This window comes from Malaclemys terrapin, chromosome 14 (assembly GCF_027887155.1).
Source record: "Malaclemys terrapin pileata isolate rMalTer1 chromosome 14, rMalTer1.hap1, whole genome shotgun sequence".
NCBI lineage: Eukaryota > Metazoa > Chordata > Testudines > Emydidae > Malaclemys > Malaclemys terrapin.
The window spans coordinates 30,403,960-30,423,329 of NC_071518.1; the positions used below are offsets into that span (position 1 = coordinate 30,403,960).

A 19,370-nucleotide genomic window follows, 5' to 3' on the forward strand; every position below is an offset into this window, starting at 1 on the left:
GAGGGCTCTGGGCTGGGGCCAGGGATGAGGGGTTTGGGGTGCAGGAGGGGGCTCTGGGTTTTGGGGGGGCTCAGGGCTGGGACAGGGGTTAGGGTTCAGGGTTGGGGCCTGGGCTTACTTTTGGCAGCTCCCGGTCAGCGTTGCAGGGTGTGTGTGTGCTAAGGCAGGCTGCCTGCCTGTCCTGGCACCGCACTGCACGCACCCCGGAAGCAACCAGCAGATCCAGATCCTAAGCAGGAGGGGGCCAGGAGGCGCCACATGCTGCTTTCGCCCACAGGCACACCTCCCCCAGCTCCCATTGGCCAGGAACCGGCCAATGGGAGTGCGGTGCCAGTGCTCAGGGTGGGGGCAGCGCGTGGAGCCCTGTGGCCCCCCTGCCTAGAAGCTGGACCTGCTGGCCGCTTCTGGGGCTCAGCACGGTGCCAGCCAGGACAGGTAGGGACTCGCCTCCCTTAGCGCTGCAGCAGACTTTTAACGATTGGCGATGCTGACCAGAGCCACCAGGGTCCCTTTTCGACCGGGTGTTCCGGTCAAAAACTGGACACCTAGTCACCCTAAGTATCAGGCCCGGTTTGAATTAGAAATTATCACTGTAAAAAGGTAAAACAAGAAAAGTGAATTCAAGCTGTTGGAAGAGTGGGTGTAAGAGCAAGGAAGTTACCCAATAGGAATCAAGTATGTCATTTTGGCAGCCTTTGAAACACAATTTTTATGCTTTGTTTGTTGTAATTTTTGGGAAAATATTACTGCTTCATGTGATATGTCAGGCTGTGTTATGGGCATGTAGTGGTGATATCACAGATGATAATTTATCACTCTTCTACCCAAACTATATATTTTTCTACTAATTTTAGCACCAGAAATACATGCTATTTAGTGGTTCTGTCTGTGCTATGGGAATTAGTGCAGATATTTGAACTCTCCATTCCTGTGGTCTAGGAAAACTGACATTTTACAAAGTATTTCATTGTTTCAATGGTCATAATTACACTAGATGGTTTCTCAGAGCATTACTCACTGGAAAACTCACTTATTTACCGGGGGGGATGCTATATTTAAGTAAAAAAGATACTCTGAAGAAATTCTTAATCTTACACACACATCAGGGGATAGACTAACTCTAATATATTCTTAATCTCAGATAGGAGAAAAATGAAATATGAAACTATTCCCAGTAGAAATGCTGTAAATCTTACAAAATATATAAACTTTCTGTTTTGGCATACATCAAAGCTGGATGACTCGAGAGATTAAAATATGTTTTTAATCTTAGTTTGATGAGCAAAACTTTCACTGTAATATTTATTATGAGAGGTTCGGCTTGTGTTGCCTCTTCCCTTTGTTCTGTTTATATACGACTTCCTTTCTTGCTAAGAAAGTAGGAAGTATCACTTTCACAAAGCCAAAGGATATTGCAACGGTTTGTTCATTTAAGCCCAGTGGTAGGCCCACGTGCCGGACACAAACTTTTCTTTTATTGTCCTGTGTCCCAGAGGAAGACCAATGCTTTCTGATGGCTTCCCATGAATGCCTTTCATTTGTGGAGGAGTTTCAGTGGCTTATGCTGACTGTAGGAAGATCAAAAAGGCAGGGAAATTGTGGTTTTGAGAAACTTAGCCAACATCTCTGTTCTTTTCTTAGAAGTTTTGTTTCTCTTACCTTATTTTTTCAGGCTTCTGCTATAAGAAATAATTCTATCAACTGGTAAAAAAGAGAAAAAAGTATTGCATACATTCAGTAATTTTATGTTATTTATTAGTGTTTGCACCCTCCAATTATTAGAATATTTTCAGGAACATATAAAGAAAATAACTAACCATAACTACAGCTTCCTGAGAGAAAAGGTTTTTCTTAATTATATTTGGTATTGTTGCCTACTGAAATTCATCTTAAAAAGAAGTATGGCTGCAATCCCGCAATTGGATCCACTCAATGGTACCCTTATTCCAACACAGAGTTTCGGGGAAGTCATTGGGACTCTGCATGGTACAAAGGTCTGCCCATGCTGATTTAATTGCAGGATTTGGGCCATTATTTGTTTCCTTTTCTGCCTTTGAAATACACTGTTTATGAAACACTGTTTCTTCCATCCTTTTTAAACAGTACACTTAAAGGTTTCATTTTCCTTAGCCTTATGTACTTATAAATATTACATAGGCTGACAAAAAGATGCGTAGACCATAATATCCTATTATGCTGTGTATATTAGCATATTCTGGAAATAATATTCAGTTTTAATTGCATGACTTTTCCAGTGTAAAATCTATTTTTTTCATAAACACTTAGTTTTATAAAAGAGTGTTTCAATAAACAACACTAAAATGTCTCAAGTTGTTGAAGTACAACATGCACCATTTTCAGAGGTCATATGGAGCTGAAACTTGAACAGCTGTACAACAAGCATCCTAGATTGTTGTTAATTGTCTTCCCTTTCTGTAACAGCAGTAACTCTTGTTTATATTGTCAAGACCCTTTCCACTGAACACAAAAGCACCATACTTTGAGGTCACATGCTTAACCCCATTGCATAGTTACAATGTAAATGGGCCCCTTTGTTTTTCATTAATGCGTACTGAAGTAGTACACACGGGGGATGCGAGGTAAGGGTGTTCACAAGGCTTATTGTAAAAGCGTTGCAAAGAGAGCATATTTTTGTCTCCATATCACAGTTGTTTAGCATTAGCCTTGTGCATCCAACTGCAAGCCAGTTTATTCATTTGTCAATGGACAGAAATTTTTTGTGCCGTTTTGCTCTTTTGACCTGTGATACTTTTTACTGACCTTACAGATTCACTTTTTAAACAAATGCTTTCTCCCGTTCACTGTTTAGTATGTTCTTAACAGTTAACTTAGAGTTGGCTTTTTCTCCAAAAACTTTTACATGCCAGTTTACCCGATAACACCTGTTACTTTAGTGACATATAATTACAAATCATTGTAAAAGTTTTTACTTGAAAACTGCAGCTAAGAAATAGAAATACAGTACATCAGCACTTGGTATTTTATGTAATATTACTGTACTATAATTTTTGTTAAAGATGAACAAAATATATATATTTTAAAATGTATTTGGGAGAATGCAATAATGTGTTTATGTTGCTTTCCTGGGTGACGTACGAGAAAAAGTACCTTTCAACCAACAGTAAATGCATTCCTTAAACATGAAAGTCACCTTGTTACTGAAACTAATGAAAAAGCCAGTGGTAGACTCAGTTTGGGAGATAAATCATTACTGTTGGCTTCTTTTGCTTTTGTTTATCCAGGATTGGGCCTGAACCTAGGATACAAATACCCCAAAACTCTGGGAAATTTCATATCCAGTTCTAAATCCAAACTGTGACTCATGTCCATCTCTAATTTTATCCTATGTACATTTAGGCATATAGACTCAGACCAAGATTTTAAAAACAGCAGCCTAAAGTTAGGCTCCTAAATAAGAGCTCAGCGCTTTTGAAAATCAGACCACTAATTTAGGAGCTTAAATATGGACATCGGAGCCTGGACTGTTTTAGAAAATCTTGGACCTTAAGTTTAACTTATTTCAGGTCTGTTTCAATCAGACACACTAACTCAGATCCTGGGCTGGTGTAAATCATTGCATCTCCCAGCTAAGTATCTGACCCACTATATTTTATACAAAAAGACTTTATGCTAGAGTTTCTCTGTGTGTACTGAATTTATAAACACTGAACAAGGCAAAGGGAGACCATTGTCTCTAGAAGATGAGCCAATAATACATGCTTATCAAAGCAGAACACTATTCCGAATACTGCAAGTTGTCGTTTAGTAGGAATTCATGCTAAGAGCAATAGTACTTTGTGGGTTTTGAATTGTATTAATCAGGATAGAAAATTGGTTTTTGTTTACCAACCTGCTGTTTAAAGGAACACAGGTAGAGCTCTCTGAGGTGAAAGCTGTCCAACACGAAGTTCAATTCATAACATTCAGTTCTTGTGTTTTAAAAGCTACATTCATGACAATAGCCTATTTTCCAAAATGGATTTTGAAACATTTTTTTCTAAGTGTAATTGCTATATTATTAGGATACAGATGCAGACAAGTTTACATTAAGTGTTTTGGCTTTTAAGCTTCTTAGCTAGTCTTCACTTACCGGCTGGTCCGGAGGCACGCCATCGATGTTCTGGGATCGATTTATCGCGTCTGGTTAAGACGCGATAAATCGATCCCGGATCGATCCCGGAAGTGCTCACAATCGACGCCGGTACTCCAGCTCGCCGAGAGGAGTACACGGCGTCGACGGGGGGAGACTTCCGGCCGCGTCTGGACCGCGGTAAGTCCGGAGTAAGGTACTTCGAATTCAGCTACGTTATTAACGTAGCTGAATTTGCGTACCTTAGTCCGAAGTCCGGACTAAGTGTAGACCAGCCCTTAGAACTGATATGTAAATTGTTGTTTCTGTTTCACTAGTATTATATAATAGTTCAACCAACTAGATCTGCGGACATCTGGGCTCAAGAAAAGTTGTTGGATTGAATAGCCATAAAAATGTAAATAGGATGGCATCTGCTGACCTTGAAAGAAGATTTTAAGCACTTAGAAACATATTCCAATATTAGTGTTATCTATTAAGAAACATTCCTTTAAAATGTAACAGAAAAATTAAATGTATGTCATTTTAAACCACAGAAATTAATACTAACCCACAACTTGCATCTGAAGAAGTGAAGTTCTTACCCACGAAAGCTTATGCTCCCAATACTTCTGTTAGTCTCAAAGGTGCCACAGGACCCTCTGTTGCTACTAACCCACAAGCATTTAGAAATGTGCCTTCCTCTTAACAGCAGAATCAGTGGTAAATGTGAAAAAGCAATTGTATGTTCTAAAAAGATAATACATTTCCTTTTAAAAATGTTTTAACTTGCTTCTTCCCATGCGATTTTAGATTTATCCCTGAAATAATTGGAAAGTTCATAATTAAAAATCTGCCATTAAAATACTATATGCAAAATTTAAAAAGGCTTAAAATAAAATATGCAGATGACCAAGTTATTGGCAAAATGGCTATGGGTTTTTTAGATTTTTACACAGCATCTTAATAGCATGGGTTATTGTTATTGTAGTGTATATCCTGTGTGAACTCAGTTTTTTTAATACCCTAAACTCAGATTTTGACTGTTGTGGATAAATACTTGTTAAAATGGAGTGTGGAGTGGATGGGATATAATATTGTAATTGAGTTTTAGACAGTATGTCACTGTTGAAAGAACACTGAGGTACAGATCCTGGCCCGGATAAAGCTCCTTTGCATTGCTTTAGCAGTGCAAAAGAACCATGAAGCTTTCCTCATTGGGTAGCTGAGGACTCCTCCATTATGGAATATCCCTAGCAGGCTGTAGCTCTCTCTGTTATAGAGGACCCCAGTCAGTGTCATTTAATGCAGCCCTGAAGCTGCTTTAACTTGTGCCAAGGATTAAACCAGCCTTCAGCAGCTTCCAGTATCAGAAAAACATAAAAGTCGCGCTCAACCACATTTATTCCTGCCTCCCTCAGATCCTATGTTCAGTGCAGAGTATCTGCAACTAAGCATTGGGCCTTGTATTTTATTTGTTGCTCATATACAAGTCCACACTGATGAATGGTGACATTACAGCTGAGTGAATAACAGTGAGTAATTGTTTGAACAAATTTTATTTGTTTATTTTTATTTGTTTTGTTTATGAGATCATGGAAATCTCTTGTTTATTATTCCAAATGACTTGTCAAAATCTTAAGCAATTAACTCTTGTCTGCAGATAATTCACCACCAGTTCATTGTGAACACCCATATTTTTGCTGCATTGGTTGGTTTTACAGGTCACATGATTATGTTTCCTGATTGGATGATTTATGTAGCTAAACAAACTGTTGCAAATTCTGAGTTTGAAAAATTAAAGTACAAATTTGAAATTCTTTAATATTCAATTTTAAAATTAACTTTTTTTCAATAATTCATCTGGGAGCCCTTGAACATTTATGGAAAGAGAATACAACAAGATCACACAGAAGGCTGAACTGAAACGCATTTTCAAATCTGAAACATTTTTAAATTTACCTGTAGGTGACACTAAGGATACATTTTTCTTACCCAATTTAGCTTTATCCTGCTACTGTTTTACTGCATTACTCCCAGATATGTTTTAATTGTTGCATCAGTGAGAGCACGAGCTTCCTTTCGAGGGGGGAAAATATCTGAGAACAAGTTTCCCCAAGGAGATGGACTAGTTAGTAGTTTGGGCCCATTGTTCCCTTCCTCAGTAGAGTGCAGAGGAGAGTAAAAGTGCGTAAAGCCCCTGAGAATGTGGAAAAATTGAATCCATGAAAGGAAAAGTGGCATCTCATTGAACTGACCAGAGACATAGCCACGCCTGCATGGCCACAACATAAGATCTCAGTTGTGCTGCCAAGGAAGCTTGTCTAGCCTGAGGGGCAGAAATCAAGGGAACAGCCACTTTATAGGAGGTCCTTAGTTGGGTAGCATAATCTGTTGCCAGCAGTAACTCCCATCTGCAGCTTTTATAAACCACAAAGTGTTTATAGACATGTAGCAGACAGAGGGCCAGTAATGGGTGGCATGGCATGGCAGACTGGCATGCTTCTGGCATTGTGGGAGTCTGTGTGTGACAACAGATGGGCCAGAATCTGTGGAACCTGACCCTGTTGTTAGAAGATGTGGTGCCCGTGCACCTGATTGTTCTGCTCATGCACTACCTCCAGCTCCCAGTCAGGATGATGAAGTTGAGTGGGTTCCAACGGAGCCCACACAACTGTGGAGGATCAATACTCCCCTTCTGTTCAACTTGGTATGTGGAATAGAGAATATGGCCTTGAGTTCACTTTCAGTTTTAACTGCAAATAATTTTTCACCAATGTTTTGGAAATGTCTTAGACTTAGCTATTTGTGCTGCAGACAAATAAGTACATTTGGTCAGAAATATTAACCAAAGTGAAATCTTGCCTCTGTTAGAGTCTGAAGTGTATTGTAGCTGTTGGACTCACTTTTACTATCAGTCTTTTGTTTTCAAAAACAAGAAATATTTTTACTGACTGCATGGAACATTTAATAACAGGCTGGACATATATCCTTTTATCAATTCTAATGAGAAATCACGGTCCGTAGAAGGCATCAGGGCTGTAAGAATTATATGTTTCCTGGCTGGATAAATCAGTACACAAGAAATGCAGCTGCTTGTTCCTAAAAATGCACTGAGCCACGCAAGGTAAAAAATGTGCCATAGCCTGCCCTCCTAAATTACATACATAGCAAAGAGCATGACTATGGGGCAAAAATAAGCACACAAAACTTACTTGAGTGACCGCATTATTTTATTAATGTAATTCTTGTCCTCTCCCCCATCATTCCTATTGTTAAACTCACTTGTGCATCATGTCTAAAATTAGACTGCAAGCTCGTAATAGGTCAGGGCCATGCTATTTATCTGTACTATAAAGCACTGTATAAATAATAATATCGAAAAATTGTAAAAGATGAAACTGCACTGAAACAGCTGTATAAAACCCTTGTAACACTCAGGTCCTTTAACTTTCAAGTGTTCAACAACACTGCTCTCTACAATGTACAGAGAAGTTTATTGTCCGGCCATGCCGGAAGGAGGACAGGAGATACTGGATGTGGCCGCAATTTTATTCCTAAATGTCCAGGAGTACCTGGTAGGTAATTGAAGAGTGCAAGTAATTGCATAATTGCGGGGGGGGGGGGGGGCGCTACAGTCAGCCCTCTCCCTTTACCAGTCCTGTCCCTAGCCAGCCCACTACTGGCTCGAATGAGGGTTAAGGGAGGCTATAGAGGGGGAGGGGTTGGCTTCCTGGCATACCAGTCATAGGAGCTCCAACTCCCAATTTCTGCTTTTTTAAAGATTCCCTCCTTTAAATCCTTTACTAATGCATTTTATCAGATCGCCATATCCCTTCCCTACAGAGCACCTGCACGGGACAACCACGCCATGCTAACATAATGAGTTGCGACATCATAGCCTAACCCCTGTTTCATGTTTGTCCCAACTAAGCCTCCAACCCGCTGTGGGGAAGGCAAAACCCCCCTTGGTTTGCCTTGGCCAATCTGGTGGTGAGGGAAAAATTCCTTCCCAGCCCCCCCAGGAAAGGAGCTACTAGTGTACTGCCCACAGCAGCTCATGACAAAACCTGGTATTTAACTAATTCCTTGCTGCTCCATCTGGTTCAGGTAAAAAAGGGCCTTTCCTGCACCAGCATGGACCTAAATAGTCCCCCTCTCTTCCAGTCACCTGGGGAAGGATGAGTCAGCTTCCCCATGCTGACCCTGGTTTGAAGCTGCTGCAGCAAGTTACTCTCTGGCTCTCTAGCCCTTAAAAGAGGCCACACACTTTTTCCAACAACCCAGACAACGGCCCCCACTTCTTTATGTGCAGTGAGGCTGTTATCAGTCCCCAGCTACTGTCATCATGACAGCCTCTAACAAAGGGCATTGTGTGTTTTAATTTGCCTTTTAGTAGCCTGAATTATTTCATGTTCCCTGCACAAGAATAAAAGCAACTTGTGATGCTGTTTTACTTCCATTTCCTGTACTTTTCCAGGCACTGTGATATTCTATTGAATTCTCTGTGTTTGGCCCTTTGTAACTTGCTGGTTAGTGTGTATATGTATCACTGTCCTCTAATGGATGGAAATGGCAGATCTATTTGAGGGTGCAGTAATACTGCAGCTAATACAGATGTTCTTTTTAGCTAACGTGGTAAGAGCCAGTACTTTTGCAACAGAAAGGCCTGAGTTCCATTCTTACTATGACCATGAATTCCTCATGGACATAGTGTGTTATATTGTGATGTTTGTGAACTCCTTGATCCATTACCCCTTCATATTATTCCAAGACTTGATTCAGCTGTGTGTGGCTATCTTACATATGCACTACTCTGCTATTCCACTGCAGCATACATCCTGGAGAAAGCACACCCAAAGATGATTTTGTCCATGTAGTGACAGTAGCATCTTACCAGTCTCCGCATTCTACAATGCTCATAGTATTAATATGGCCCTCTGTGTTTTAAATAGTTTCAATAAAAGTAACAAGCATTGTAAATGCATCTGAACACTTGCCCACCAATATCTATAACAGACCCCGTGTTGGATAGGGACATGGCTGAAACAAGAAACTGGTGAGCTGCAACAGATGATGACTTCACTCAAGTGAGAGAAAGTTCAGTGCTGCTCTAGGCTTTCCCATTTTAAGCAGACATCAAGCATTGTGTTCAAGGAAATCAGTAATTTGATTTCTAGTAAAATATTTAATTATGGGTTCCAGCTGCAAAATTCAGTACTGGATCCAGAATTTGACACCCTCTTGCATCTCCATCCTTCTCAAAGTTTGGGGATGTTTGAAGCTGATAGTTTGGTTTGACTGATTACATAAGGCCCATGTGCACATGTAGGTATAGTTCTGGGTTTGGATTTTGAACACCCATAAAGCTTCGGGTGTTTGAATCTAGGGTTTTCGTTTGGCCTGTTAAAAGCAACTAGTTAACAGGAAAATTTGGATCCGGATCCCAGTTTGGATTCTGACCACCACAAAGTTTGGGTGTTTAGTTGTCTGGGTTTGGTGTGGGCCCATTTCTAGAAATATTAAAAATTAGGTAAATGATCAATATTGAAGCTTGGATGTAATTTATAGCAGCAGACAGAATAAGCCACATTTATCCCTAGCATTATTCCACTGACCTCAATGGAGTTATAGTGGCAATGATTTGACCCAGTACATATTCATATAATTGTATAGCCTCATATTGCTAGACAATTGAGTTTAATTACCTGTTACTAACTTTGGATTTGAAACTTATGGTTCTCTTTCACCTTCTTTTGAAATCATTCATATAGGCACCAGTAGATAACACCTCAATTCCAGTCCTATTAATTTCTACATTGTAAATATGTGTAGTTACAGGAGCCTTAATGCGATTTTCCAACAGATAAAACCATTGTGTTGGTTTTTATAAACATTTTGCTTAAAACTGAGAGCCCACTTGCTGGTGACTAAGGTTCTCAGCAGCTGCCAAGTTAGCTATATGGGTTGTGCTAGGCATGATTTGGTGTCACAAAGTGTGGGCTATCCAGAGTGCACGTTAGTGAAGTGACTCTCACTGTGCATCCAGCTCAACTGTTTTCAGCAATAGTAAATTATCACTGAAGCATACACTGCTGTGGCAGTCCTTCAGAACTTAAGTGCTCAGAGTAACTACTGTTTGGATGTGACCAAAAAGGGAAAAGAGAGATACATACAAAGGAGTGAATTATAACAAAGAGCCCTTTCTGCTTCAGTTCTTGTGCAGAAAACATATGTTCAGCCATGCAGGCAGCAGTTGGGTTAAAGACACACGGTAGGATTGGAAACAAAAGGCATGCTCTTTTCTTGCATTCACAATGTTTTCAAACATATTCACTTGTTTCACTTGTTAGAGACTAGCTTGTCATCTGGATCTTCTTGCAAGTGTGATTTCTTTTTCCCGCTTCCTTTCAAAAGCTTTTACCCCCAATGTTTTACACTTCATATAATCCACTATGCATGGTAGGCCAACTTCAGGCTTTGTATTATTGATGTTTGGGAGGCAGAGGGGGTTGTGCTGAGGGAGAAACTGACTAAAGGGTAACCTTTCACTCACCCATAGATCTAAGGGTGCTAAGCCAACATCTTGAGTGGTTCAGTCACTCTCTCTCTCTTGGTGTGATGCGTTATACTTCACTTTTAGAGGCTTGCTGAACAGTTTAGTAAAGACACCTAAAAAGAGATGATCTTTTCACACCCATTTCCTAGACCTTGTTTAAGCCGTTAACCAGATTGAAATGTCCCAGGTAAAAAGACTAAGCCATTATCACCGAGAATCCATTCAGGTTTGAGATGCCAAAGTAACCTAGAATAAATCAGTCATTATTTTTTGTAGGTGTTTTTGAATACTTCTGAGAATAATGTTCTTAGCTCTTACCTTCTGTATCTAAAAATACCATATCACCCACTTCCTGCTATGATAAAAGCTTCTTTTGTCTTTACTAATTAGTAAGCCTTAAAACTGTTCTACAGTCAACAACAACAAATTTTAGCTAAATTTTCAAAGGGGCTGATAGGAATTAGGCGCCAAACTCCCATTATATTTAAATGGTAATTGGGTGCCTAACTGTTAGGCCTGGTCTTCACTTGAAAATGTTACTGCTTCATCTATTTTTGTTAGAAGTGTGATTTTCTTTTTAACCTAAATAGTTATACTGGCAAAATCCCTCATGTGGATGCATTTATACTGGTATAAAGGTAAGGTATATGGTATAGTTATTTCCCTTCCTGTATGGGACTAGCTCTACCGCTATAAAGCACCTGAGATAACTGCGTCTACACTAAGTGAGTTGTACCACTTTAGCTATAGTGACATAGTTAAAGTGGTAAAACTTTCTAATGCAGATATTCCCTTCGGCCTGGTCTATATCTAAAACTTCAGTAGACCTGACTGCGTCGCTCAGGGGTCTGAAACATTCACTCCCCTGAAAGACAAAGGGTGACCTAAGCACTGGCATAGACACCACTAGGTCGATGGAAGAATTCTTCTGTCCATCTAACTACTGCCTCTTGAAGGGGTGGATTTACTACAGTGACAGAAACCCCCCTTCTGTTGGTGTAGCAAATATCTGTGCTATAGTGGCATAACTGCAGTGCCACAGGTCTGCTTTTGTAGTGCCCTTAGATTCTTTTGAAAATCTCTGCCTCTGTTGTTTACTCTATATAGGTTTTGTCAGATCAAATCACTCACCCATCAAGTCCAATATTCCACCGGTGTTGTGGTCAGCACTGATTACTTCAGTGGGATGCAGAACACCCTCCCCCTTGAGCACGTGCCTCACTTTAAGCATGAGGATACTCCCACTGAAATCAGTGACACTATTCAGATGTTTAAATTTAGCATGTGCTTCAGTGCTTTGCTGTATCGGGGCGTTAGCTAGTTGTGCAGTACTGTATGTGAGGGAAAGGGTGAATCCTCCTTAACCTTTGAGGCAATCACCTCACATCCTGAAGCATGAGATTTTATTACTTTAACATGTAAAAAGTACAAAGGTGGTACAATTGTCATAACATTATCTAGTTGTAGTTTTTTCAGTGCAGATGCAGTATTTGACTCAGTCACATGGTTTAATTTAAATTTTTAATGTTATAAATGCTCAAATCTCCATTCCCCCCCCCCCCCCAAAAAAAAAAACTTTTCCCAACTGTTTCTTTGTATTCTACCACCGCTTGAATTTCTGAGCTTGAAACGTGCCAATGTTTTCCCTAGGAAACAGAAAAAGGAGAATAGTTATGGAATTTTATATTGGCCTGAGCTACTGATATATCCTCTTGGAGTACTAAGTGGGTTTTTAGATGAATTCAGTGGCCTGGGAAAGTACTACTGACGAACATCCAGTCAATAGGATTTCTCACATATGGTTCCTTAGAGTATGATGATAATTTGGACATCTAGCAAATCCACAGACAAAAAACCATGTAAATATTTTCTCATGGAAGGTGCCAACAAATACATCCCTGCCAACACATGTCAAAACTGCCAAAAGATCTGTGCAGATGGGGATTAAACTTTTTAGCACTGTCATTTAAGAGCCTTGAAAGGAAAACATTATTTAAACATTTTTCTTTAACTGAATTTAACTGTCTGAAAAGATGTTAACGGTAGATAAAACTAATATATTGTTAGCAATACTGACAGATATTCCAAGTCTGCACCTTTTTCTTTTCATTGAGATCTGTGTCAGACATCCCCAAGAATAGTACAGTTTTAAAATAAATTGGTCTTCCTTCTCAAATGAAATTTGATGATTTGTCTCCAGTCTGATAAAAGAAAGCATACGTTAGTATATTGCTTTCTTTCAGGAATTTTTAGTTTTGTTTTATAGGCTCTTTGAAGGAAGATGATGTTTTAGATATTGTAGTGATTTCTATAACTCTTAGAAAGAAAACAGTTAATTTGTTTCTTTTCAGCTCCCCTGAGTATGCCTTCATTGTACAGGTTGCATATAACAGCTAGTAAGAGTAAAATGTACTGAACCTTAAACAAATCTATTAGGATCACCATGGCAAGAAGCTTGGAAAATGGCAGGAAAAACGAACAATGATTTTGTAAACCCTCCAAAGGTCAGAAAAAGGCTTTCAGTAAGTATGCAGAGGCTAGAAATCAAATCCCATTTCCTATCGTAAGAAACCAGTTATTTTAGCAGCAGTGGTTAATGTACTGTATGTGAAAGATTTAAGACTAGTTGGAAAGCTTTGCTTCTGTTTTATTAGGCTGCTATTGAAAAGCCAACAGCATAACTTCAACTAGGTGCTTTGAGATTTCTTAATGGGCTGTCAAGGGCAAGACACCAGGTCTGTGCTATACTAGCTCTTTCCTGTACATTAAAACAACAGGGACCAAATGATCATATACAGAAGTATGAATTACTTGATGCTTTCTCTGTTCCATATGGTCAGCCATGTCTTTGGCAATTAATCATGTACAGAATCAGTTGAGTGCTCTCTGAAGCATTGAAGTCAACATTTAGTTGTACCTGTGCCAATGGGGGCAGTGGGGGTTGCAGGCGTAAAATAGCAGGATGAAGAGCTGCTGGCGCCAAAGTCTGAGCAGCTGGCTTCTATAAACAACACTTTTTCCCTCCTCACCTTTTTTTTTTCCACTTTCTTTGACAAACATGAGCCATTTTTCAACATCATCCAAAGCACAAAAAGTTGCTGAGTGAAACTTTGCTATCTAGCATGGTGGACTAATAAACAAAAGGCCGTCAGTTGTGTTTAAAATGTCCAAATTGTTGGTGATAACCTAAAACATACTGGCTAATTCCATCCTATTGTTGAGAATGGGGTGCATTAATATACTCTTTAAATAACAAAAAAAAGTCACTGATACTAAGTCCTCTGCTATATACCAATGAAGTCATGTTAAACAAGCATGTCATCTAGATTTCAGGTTCATTTTCCATAAAAGCTACCATGTTGCAGCTGACAGACCATCAGGATCCTTCTTGCAGAGAATAATAGCATTGTAACTAATTAAAATTACAAGAAAGACGTGCAGAGGGGACTGAAATAGTTGGCTGTGCTTACACATGTAATAATACCTGATTTTTCTCTTCCTCTGTTAGTTATGGATTATTGATAGTTGAGTGCGGCCCTGGAGTGGAAGAGATTAGTAAGGACTCAGAAGTTTATCCTGCTAATCTATTTAAAAGGCTAATGAGTAAATTAAATCTTTACTCAAAGAGGTGAAAAGCGCATTTGTTGGCCAAATAAAGTGGGACCAAGAAACAAACAGTCCCAAGTGCCACTTTAGTTCAGACTGATAGAATCATTCGTTTGCCAGAATATCAGGTCTCTGGCTATGCAGTATTTCTAAACATATGTGTACCTCCCTGGTAAGTCTGTCAAGGAAGAAAAATATGTAGCTTTAGAAGAAAAAAATGTAAGTATGAAATCTACTCATTCAAGTAACATGATTAAACATGGTAGTGGCCCAATCATATTGTGATATTCTTGCTTCTTTTGTAGGGTTGTCAACCCTCCCGGTTTTACCAGGAGCCTCCCTGGAATCAGGCTCTATCTCCCGGAGGCTACTGAAGCCAAACCGGGAGATTTTAGGCTGCTAGGCTCCCTGCCTGGCCTGGCCCTGCGTCACTCTCAGAAGTGGCCAGCATGTCCCTGCAGCCCCTGGGGGCGGGGCAGGGGGCTCCGAGTGCTGACTTTGCAGCTCTCATTGGCGGGAAGTGAGGCCAATGGGAGTTGTGGGGTTGATGTCTGCAGGCAGGGGGAGCGCGCCGAGACCCACTGCCTTCACCCCACCAAGGGGCCGTAAGGACGTGCCGGCCGCTTCTTGGAGTGCCGCAGGGCCAGGGCAGGCAGGGAGCCTACCTTAGTCCCACTGTGCTGCCGACCAGGAGCCGCTCAAGGTAAGCGCCCCCTGTCCAGAGCCCATACCTCTCCCCAACTCCGGCACTTCTACCCCAGCCCTGAGCCCCCTCCCACACCCAAAGTCCCTCTCAGAGCCTGCACCCTGCAGTCCCTCCAGCACCCCAACCCCCCTGACCCAGCTCTGAGCCCCCTCCCACACCCAAACTCCCTCTCAGAGCCTGCACCCTGCAGTCCCTCCTGCACCCCAACCCCCTGCCCCAGCCCTGAGCCCCCTCCAGCACCTAAATCCCTCCCAGAGCTTGCCCCCTTCCCCCCAATCCTCTGCCCCAGGTTCAGTCCAGAGCCCTCTCTCATATTCCGAACCCCTTGGCCACAGCCCAGAGCCTACACCCTCTCCCACACTCCAACCCCCCTGCCCCAGCCACCGCGGTGCAAGTGAGTGAGGGTGGGGGAGAGAGAGTGATGGAGTGAGCGGGGCAGGGCCTCAGAGAAGGGGCGGGGCAAAGGTGTTTGTGTGATTAGACAGTTGGCAACCCTATTTGGATGGTACTAAGTATGTTGTTATAACCCTGGTAAGAAGCCAGAGTTTAGCCATGTTAAGACTGGTAGAAATGTATCTAATTATGAATGCTTATCTAAGGTAAAGGCCAGGGCATGGTTATAACACAGTTTTATCCAATACCATGTTGTTGTTGTTTGATTTTATTAGTAGGGACTGGAGGAGGAGGAGGATTTTACTATCGAAATCTCATTCTAGTGTGCACGTATGAGGGAATTGCTTTGGTAGCTACCACCTTTTAGGTCAGCAGACCTTTACCTCCAACTCTGCCTTCTTACCAGGAGATAGGCAAAAGGTGTAATCGCTAAACTCAATCACTAATGTAACACAGATGGCAAGATTGTCAGCTGGTGTGAACTGGCATAGTTCTAGTGAAGTTGATGGAGGCATGTTGATTTGCACCAGCTGAGCATCTAGCCCATTTCTTTTTAAAAGCCAGATCATTTTGGCAATTATCTAGGAAAGCCCTATCCATTCCTATACGTGTCCCCTAGTGTAAAAATAGGGGAGATCAACACAAAGCACTAATAATGCTATATAAAAAGACACCTCACCCAGTAAGAGAGCCAGTGACTTCCCAAGCCAGTGAGATGCAGTTTGTGTTATCTCTTTGCTGAGGTTGTCCAGGATATGTTTTCATCAGTTCAGGAAACAGAGGAAAGAAAGTTTCAACAATTCGTAAACATTAGCACCCTCAAAACCCTCTGCTAACAGAAGGATGAGATAAGGCAGGCCATACGATTGCTTGCACTGTTTGTTTATTCTCCTGCCCTGTAGTCCCGAGTGTTTGGAAAAAAAACGGAGCCGGTGTTGAGTCCAGTTTAGAAATGTAAAGGCTTCACTCAGCATCGGAGAAAAGGGGCCTCAGTAGACAATTATCTGTCATTAAAGATGATTAAATGAATGAAGACACAGGGTCAGCCTTTCTTTGATGGGATGTGCAACTATAGGAATGTTCAACAGAAGGCTGTCCCTGCCCTTTAAAACAGGGGGGGTATCGGCTGGGTTTTTGATGGATTTTTATCAGTGTTGATGTGAGGAAATGGCTTTCCCAGCTGATAACATCTTTGACCGAGTTTCTTGAACCCTTGACCTTTCTCAGTCAGGGTGCATTGGATCCCTTTCTAATCTCTCTTAAAAATAAATCCTAAAATAAGGTCTAGGTAGGAAATACCTTGCAAGTATGACATTCTTGCAAAAAGGGGGTGTTTTACATTTTCCTTTCACTCTATTGCTTTGTTGTTACAATTTGGAAATTTTTCTTGTGAGAGCAAATAGAACGTATCATTCAGAAACACATAAACGCCTTATACTATATCCTGCACTCAGGCCCCCGGTGACTTGATTGACTTCAGTGGTCTTAGATAAAAAATAAGCTAAACTGCTGTGTAGTGTTGGTGCATGCTGCTTAATAGTGCTGTTTCACCCCAGAGCTAGCATCATTTGTATCTCATCAGGCGTTGTAAGGTTTAACTGTATGTGAAGCATTTTGAGACTCTGAAATGAAAGCTGCTGCAGAAGTGCTGCTGATGATTATCACTACATTTTCTTCATTGATGGAAACACCGCTAAAACACACTCATAGTGCCAGTCTCTCAGTTAATCTCTGACTTAAACCCCATCCAATCCTGTTGAAGTCAGTGGAGTTACTTGGGGTATTAGTGCGAAACTTGGCATGTAGTACTTTCATATTTCCAAATGACGTGTTATACTTACCCTCTCAGTAAAAATTAAATTACTCCTAAATTGCCACAATAAAGCTGCATCCTAGAGTGAAATGAAAATGTAATTGTAGAGTAGTTTAGGTAGCAGAATGTAATTACCCAAGTTGGAATTTGGCCAGGACATGAGGGTTAACACCCCTACTTTTACTAAAAGCATCATTTGACCTGAGTGTTTAGAGGACTTTGATTCTATGTCTCATTCAAAAGACTGCATCTCCACCACTGCAGAGCCCTAAACCCTGTGCAAAAGAATGGGTTTGGTACTGACTCAGAAAGAAGAGTGCTACTAATGGATCACTTGCATTATCATTTCCTGCAGAACCTTCCCAGTATTGAACCAAGCAGTGACCTAGACTATCCCTGAGTTTCTTGTGAGATCTGACATGTGTTGCCACATAAGTGACATGGCTGTAATTTGATTGCAATAAAATATACAGAAAAACTATTCTATAAAATAGCAGTTCTCAACCAGGGATCTGGGGCCCCCTAGCAGGTTTCAGGGAGTCCACCAACCAGGGCCAGCGTTAGACTCACTGAGGCCCAGGGCAGAAAGCCAAAGCCCCACCGGATGGGGCTGAATCCTGGGGCTGTGAGCCCCGCCACCGAGGGCTGAAGCCAAAGTCTGAGCAACGTAGCTTTGTGGGGGTCCGGTGGCACGGGACCTCAGGCAGTTGCCCTGCTTGCTACCCCCTAACGCCGTCCATGGCTTTTATATGCAGAAAACCAGTTGTTGTGGCACAGGTGGGCCATGGGGTTTTTAGAGCATGTTGGGTTGGGCCTCAGAAAGAAAAAGGTTGAGAACCCCTGCTATAAAACAGCATTAAACATGTTATGCACAGATAAGTGTAAAAGTTTAGGGGTTAAAGGGTATATTCATCTTGAAAGTCAAGTGATGTGTGTTACCATCCATGAAAGTGTAAAAGTCCCTTATAATAATGTGAGCGCATACCACTGATCAGAGACTCACCAGTGCCAGAGGTCCTCCCATTGCAACTGAAGAAAGGGAGAAGCAAAGGTGGTTTTGAGCTGAATGAGTCCGTTTACCTCCTTAAAGTTATTGTGTCAAGTTCTCTCAGCCAGATATCACTGCTTTGGTTACACTCCGCTTTGTGTTTTCAAACTTATCTTTATTGCCATAAGAGCTAGAATTTATTTTTTAAATAAAAGATTACAATCTGATGTAATCACATGACTCCAAGAGCTGGGGTCCTGTGCTGGGACTGAGTAATGTATTTTGAAAAATCAGTAATTTAAGTTTCCCATGGATTTGAGGGTTTTCTGCTGTGGAACTGCGTGGAATTTGAGTTTGTTGTATGGCAGAGTAGACCAGGTCTTGGTTAAGGTTATACTAATAAACATGGCAATGAAGAAGAAAACACTGTCGTGTATTCATAGCTATAGATTAGAATAAGACTGCCACAAACTGAAGTATAATATGATCTCGGGGGATGAATGTTTATCTTGGTCGAAGGCTGACTGAAGTTCATTGCATTTACACTTTCTAATTGTATGTAATTCATTTCAGAAACTGAAGAAAAATTGTTTGATTGTTTACTTCCTTGAAACAGAAAAGAGAAAAAGGGGAAAAAATAAGAGTAGCACTAACCATAGAAATTCTCTGTATAAAGGTATAGTACAGATAGATTGAACCAGGAATCAGGAAAAAAAAATTCAGTGTTACTCTGCAAACATTAAAGAAAAAAATTAGGAAAATAACTTCTAATGATTATTTATACAAGAAAGCACAAAAGAAAAGGAATTATGTCTTGAGAAAATGAGAGCTAGAATGCACAATATCTTGGTGTGTTACTTAAGGCAATGAAGCTTTAAGGTTTACCTTATGTGCCATGTACATTGATTAAATACCAAATATATAGTGGCCATTTTTGACCATCATTTACTGTATTGATTTGTCAGCAGTGCAACTGTAATAAAAAAAACCATTGATTTACTGTCCTTATTTGCTTATGGGCTTTTTATTAATTTTATGCTTTTTTGGATTATAATTTTTTATGTTTTTTTTCCCTTTCAGACAAGCCTGGTGCTCGGTGAAGTTGGAAAAGGGGAACGAACCATGGAACAAAGGAATGAAATCATCAGCTGCTTCTTGCCACTTCTTACGGAGCGACAGGAGCTACGCAAAGAATGGACAGCAAGGTGAGAGCCC

The 19,370-nt window shown here is 40.8% G+C and overlaps 1 protein-coding gene across 2 annotated transcripts in view; it reads left to right on the plus strand.

The window, feature by feature from the left end:
• The window catches only part of FTO (FTO alpha-ketoglutarate dependent dioxygenase), a 335,307-nt gene that overhangs the window by 141,871 nt on the left and 174,066 nt on the right, over positions 1-19,370 (plus strand). For both annotated transcript variants that reach the window (XM_054048746.1, XM_054048745.1), the window contains one exon: positions 19,236-19,360. In XM_054048746.1, coding sequence (XP_053904721.1) covers positions 19,236-19,360 — 125 coding nt within the window. The remainder of the gene's footprint in view (positions 1-19,235; positions 19,361-19,370) is intronic.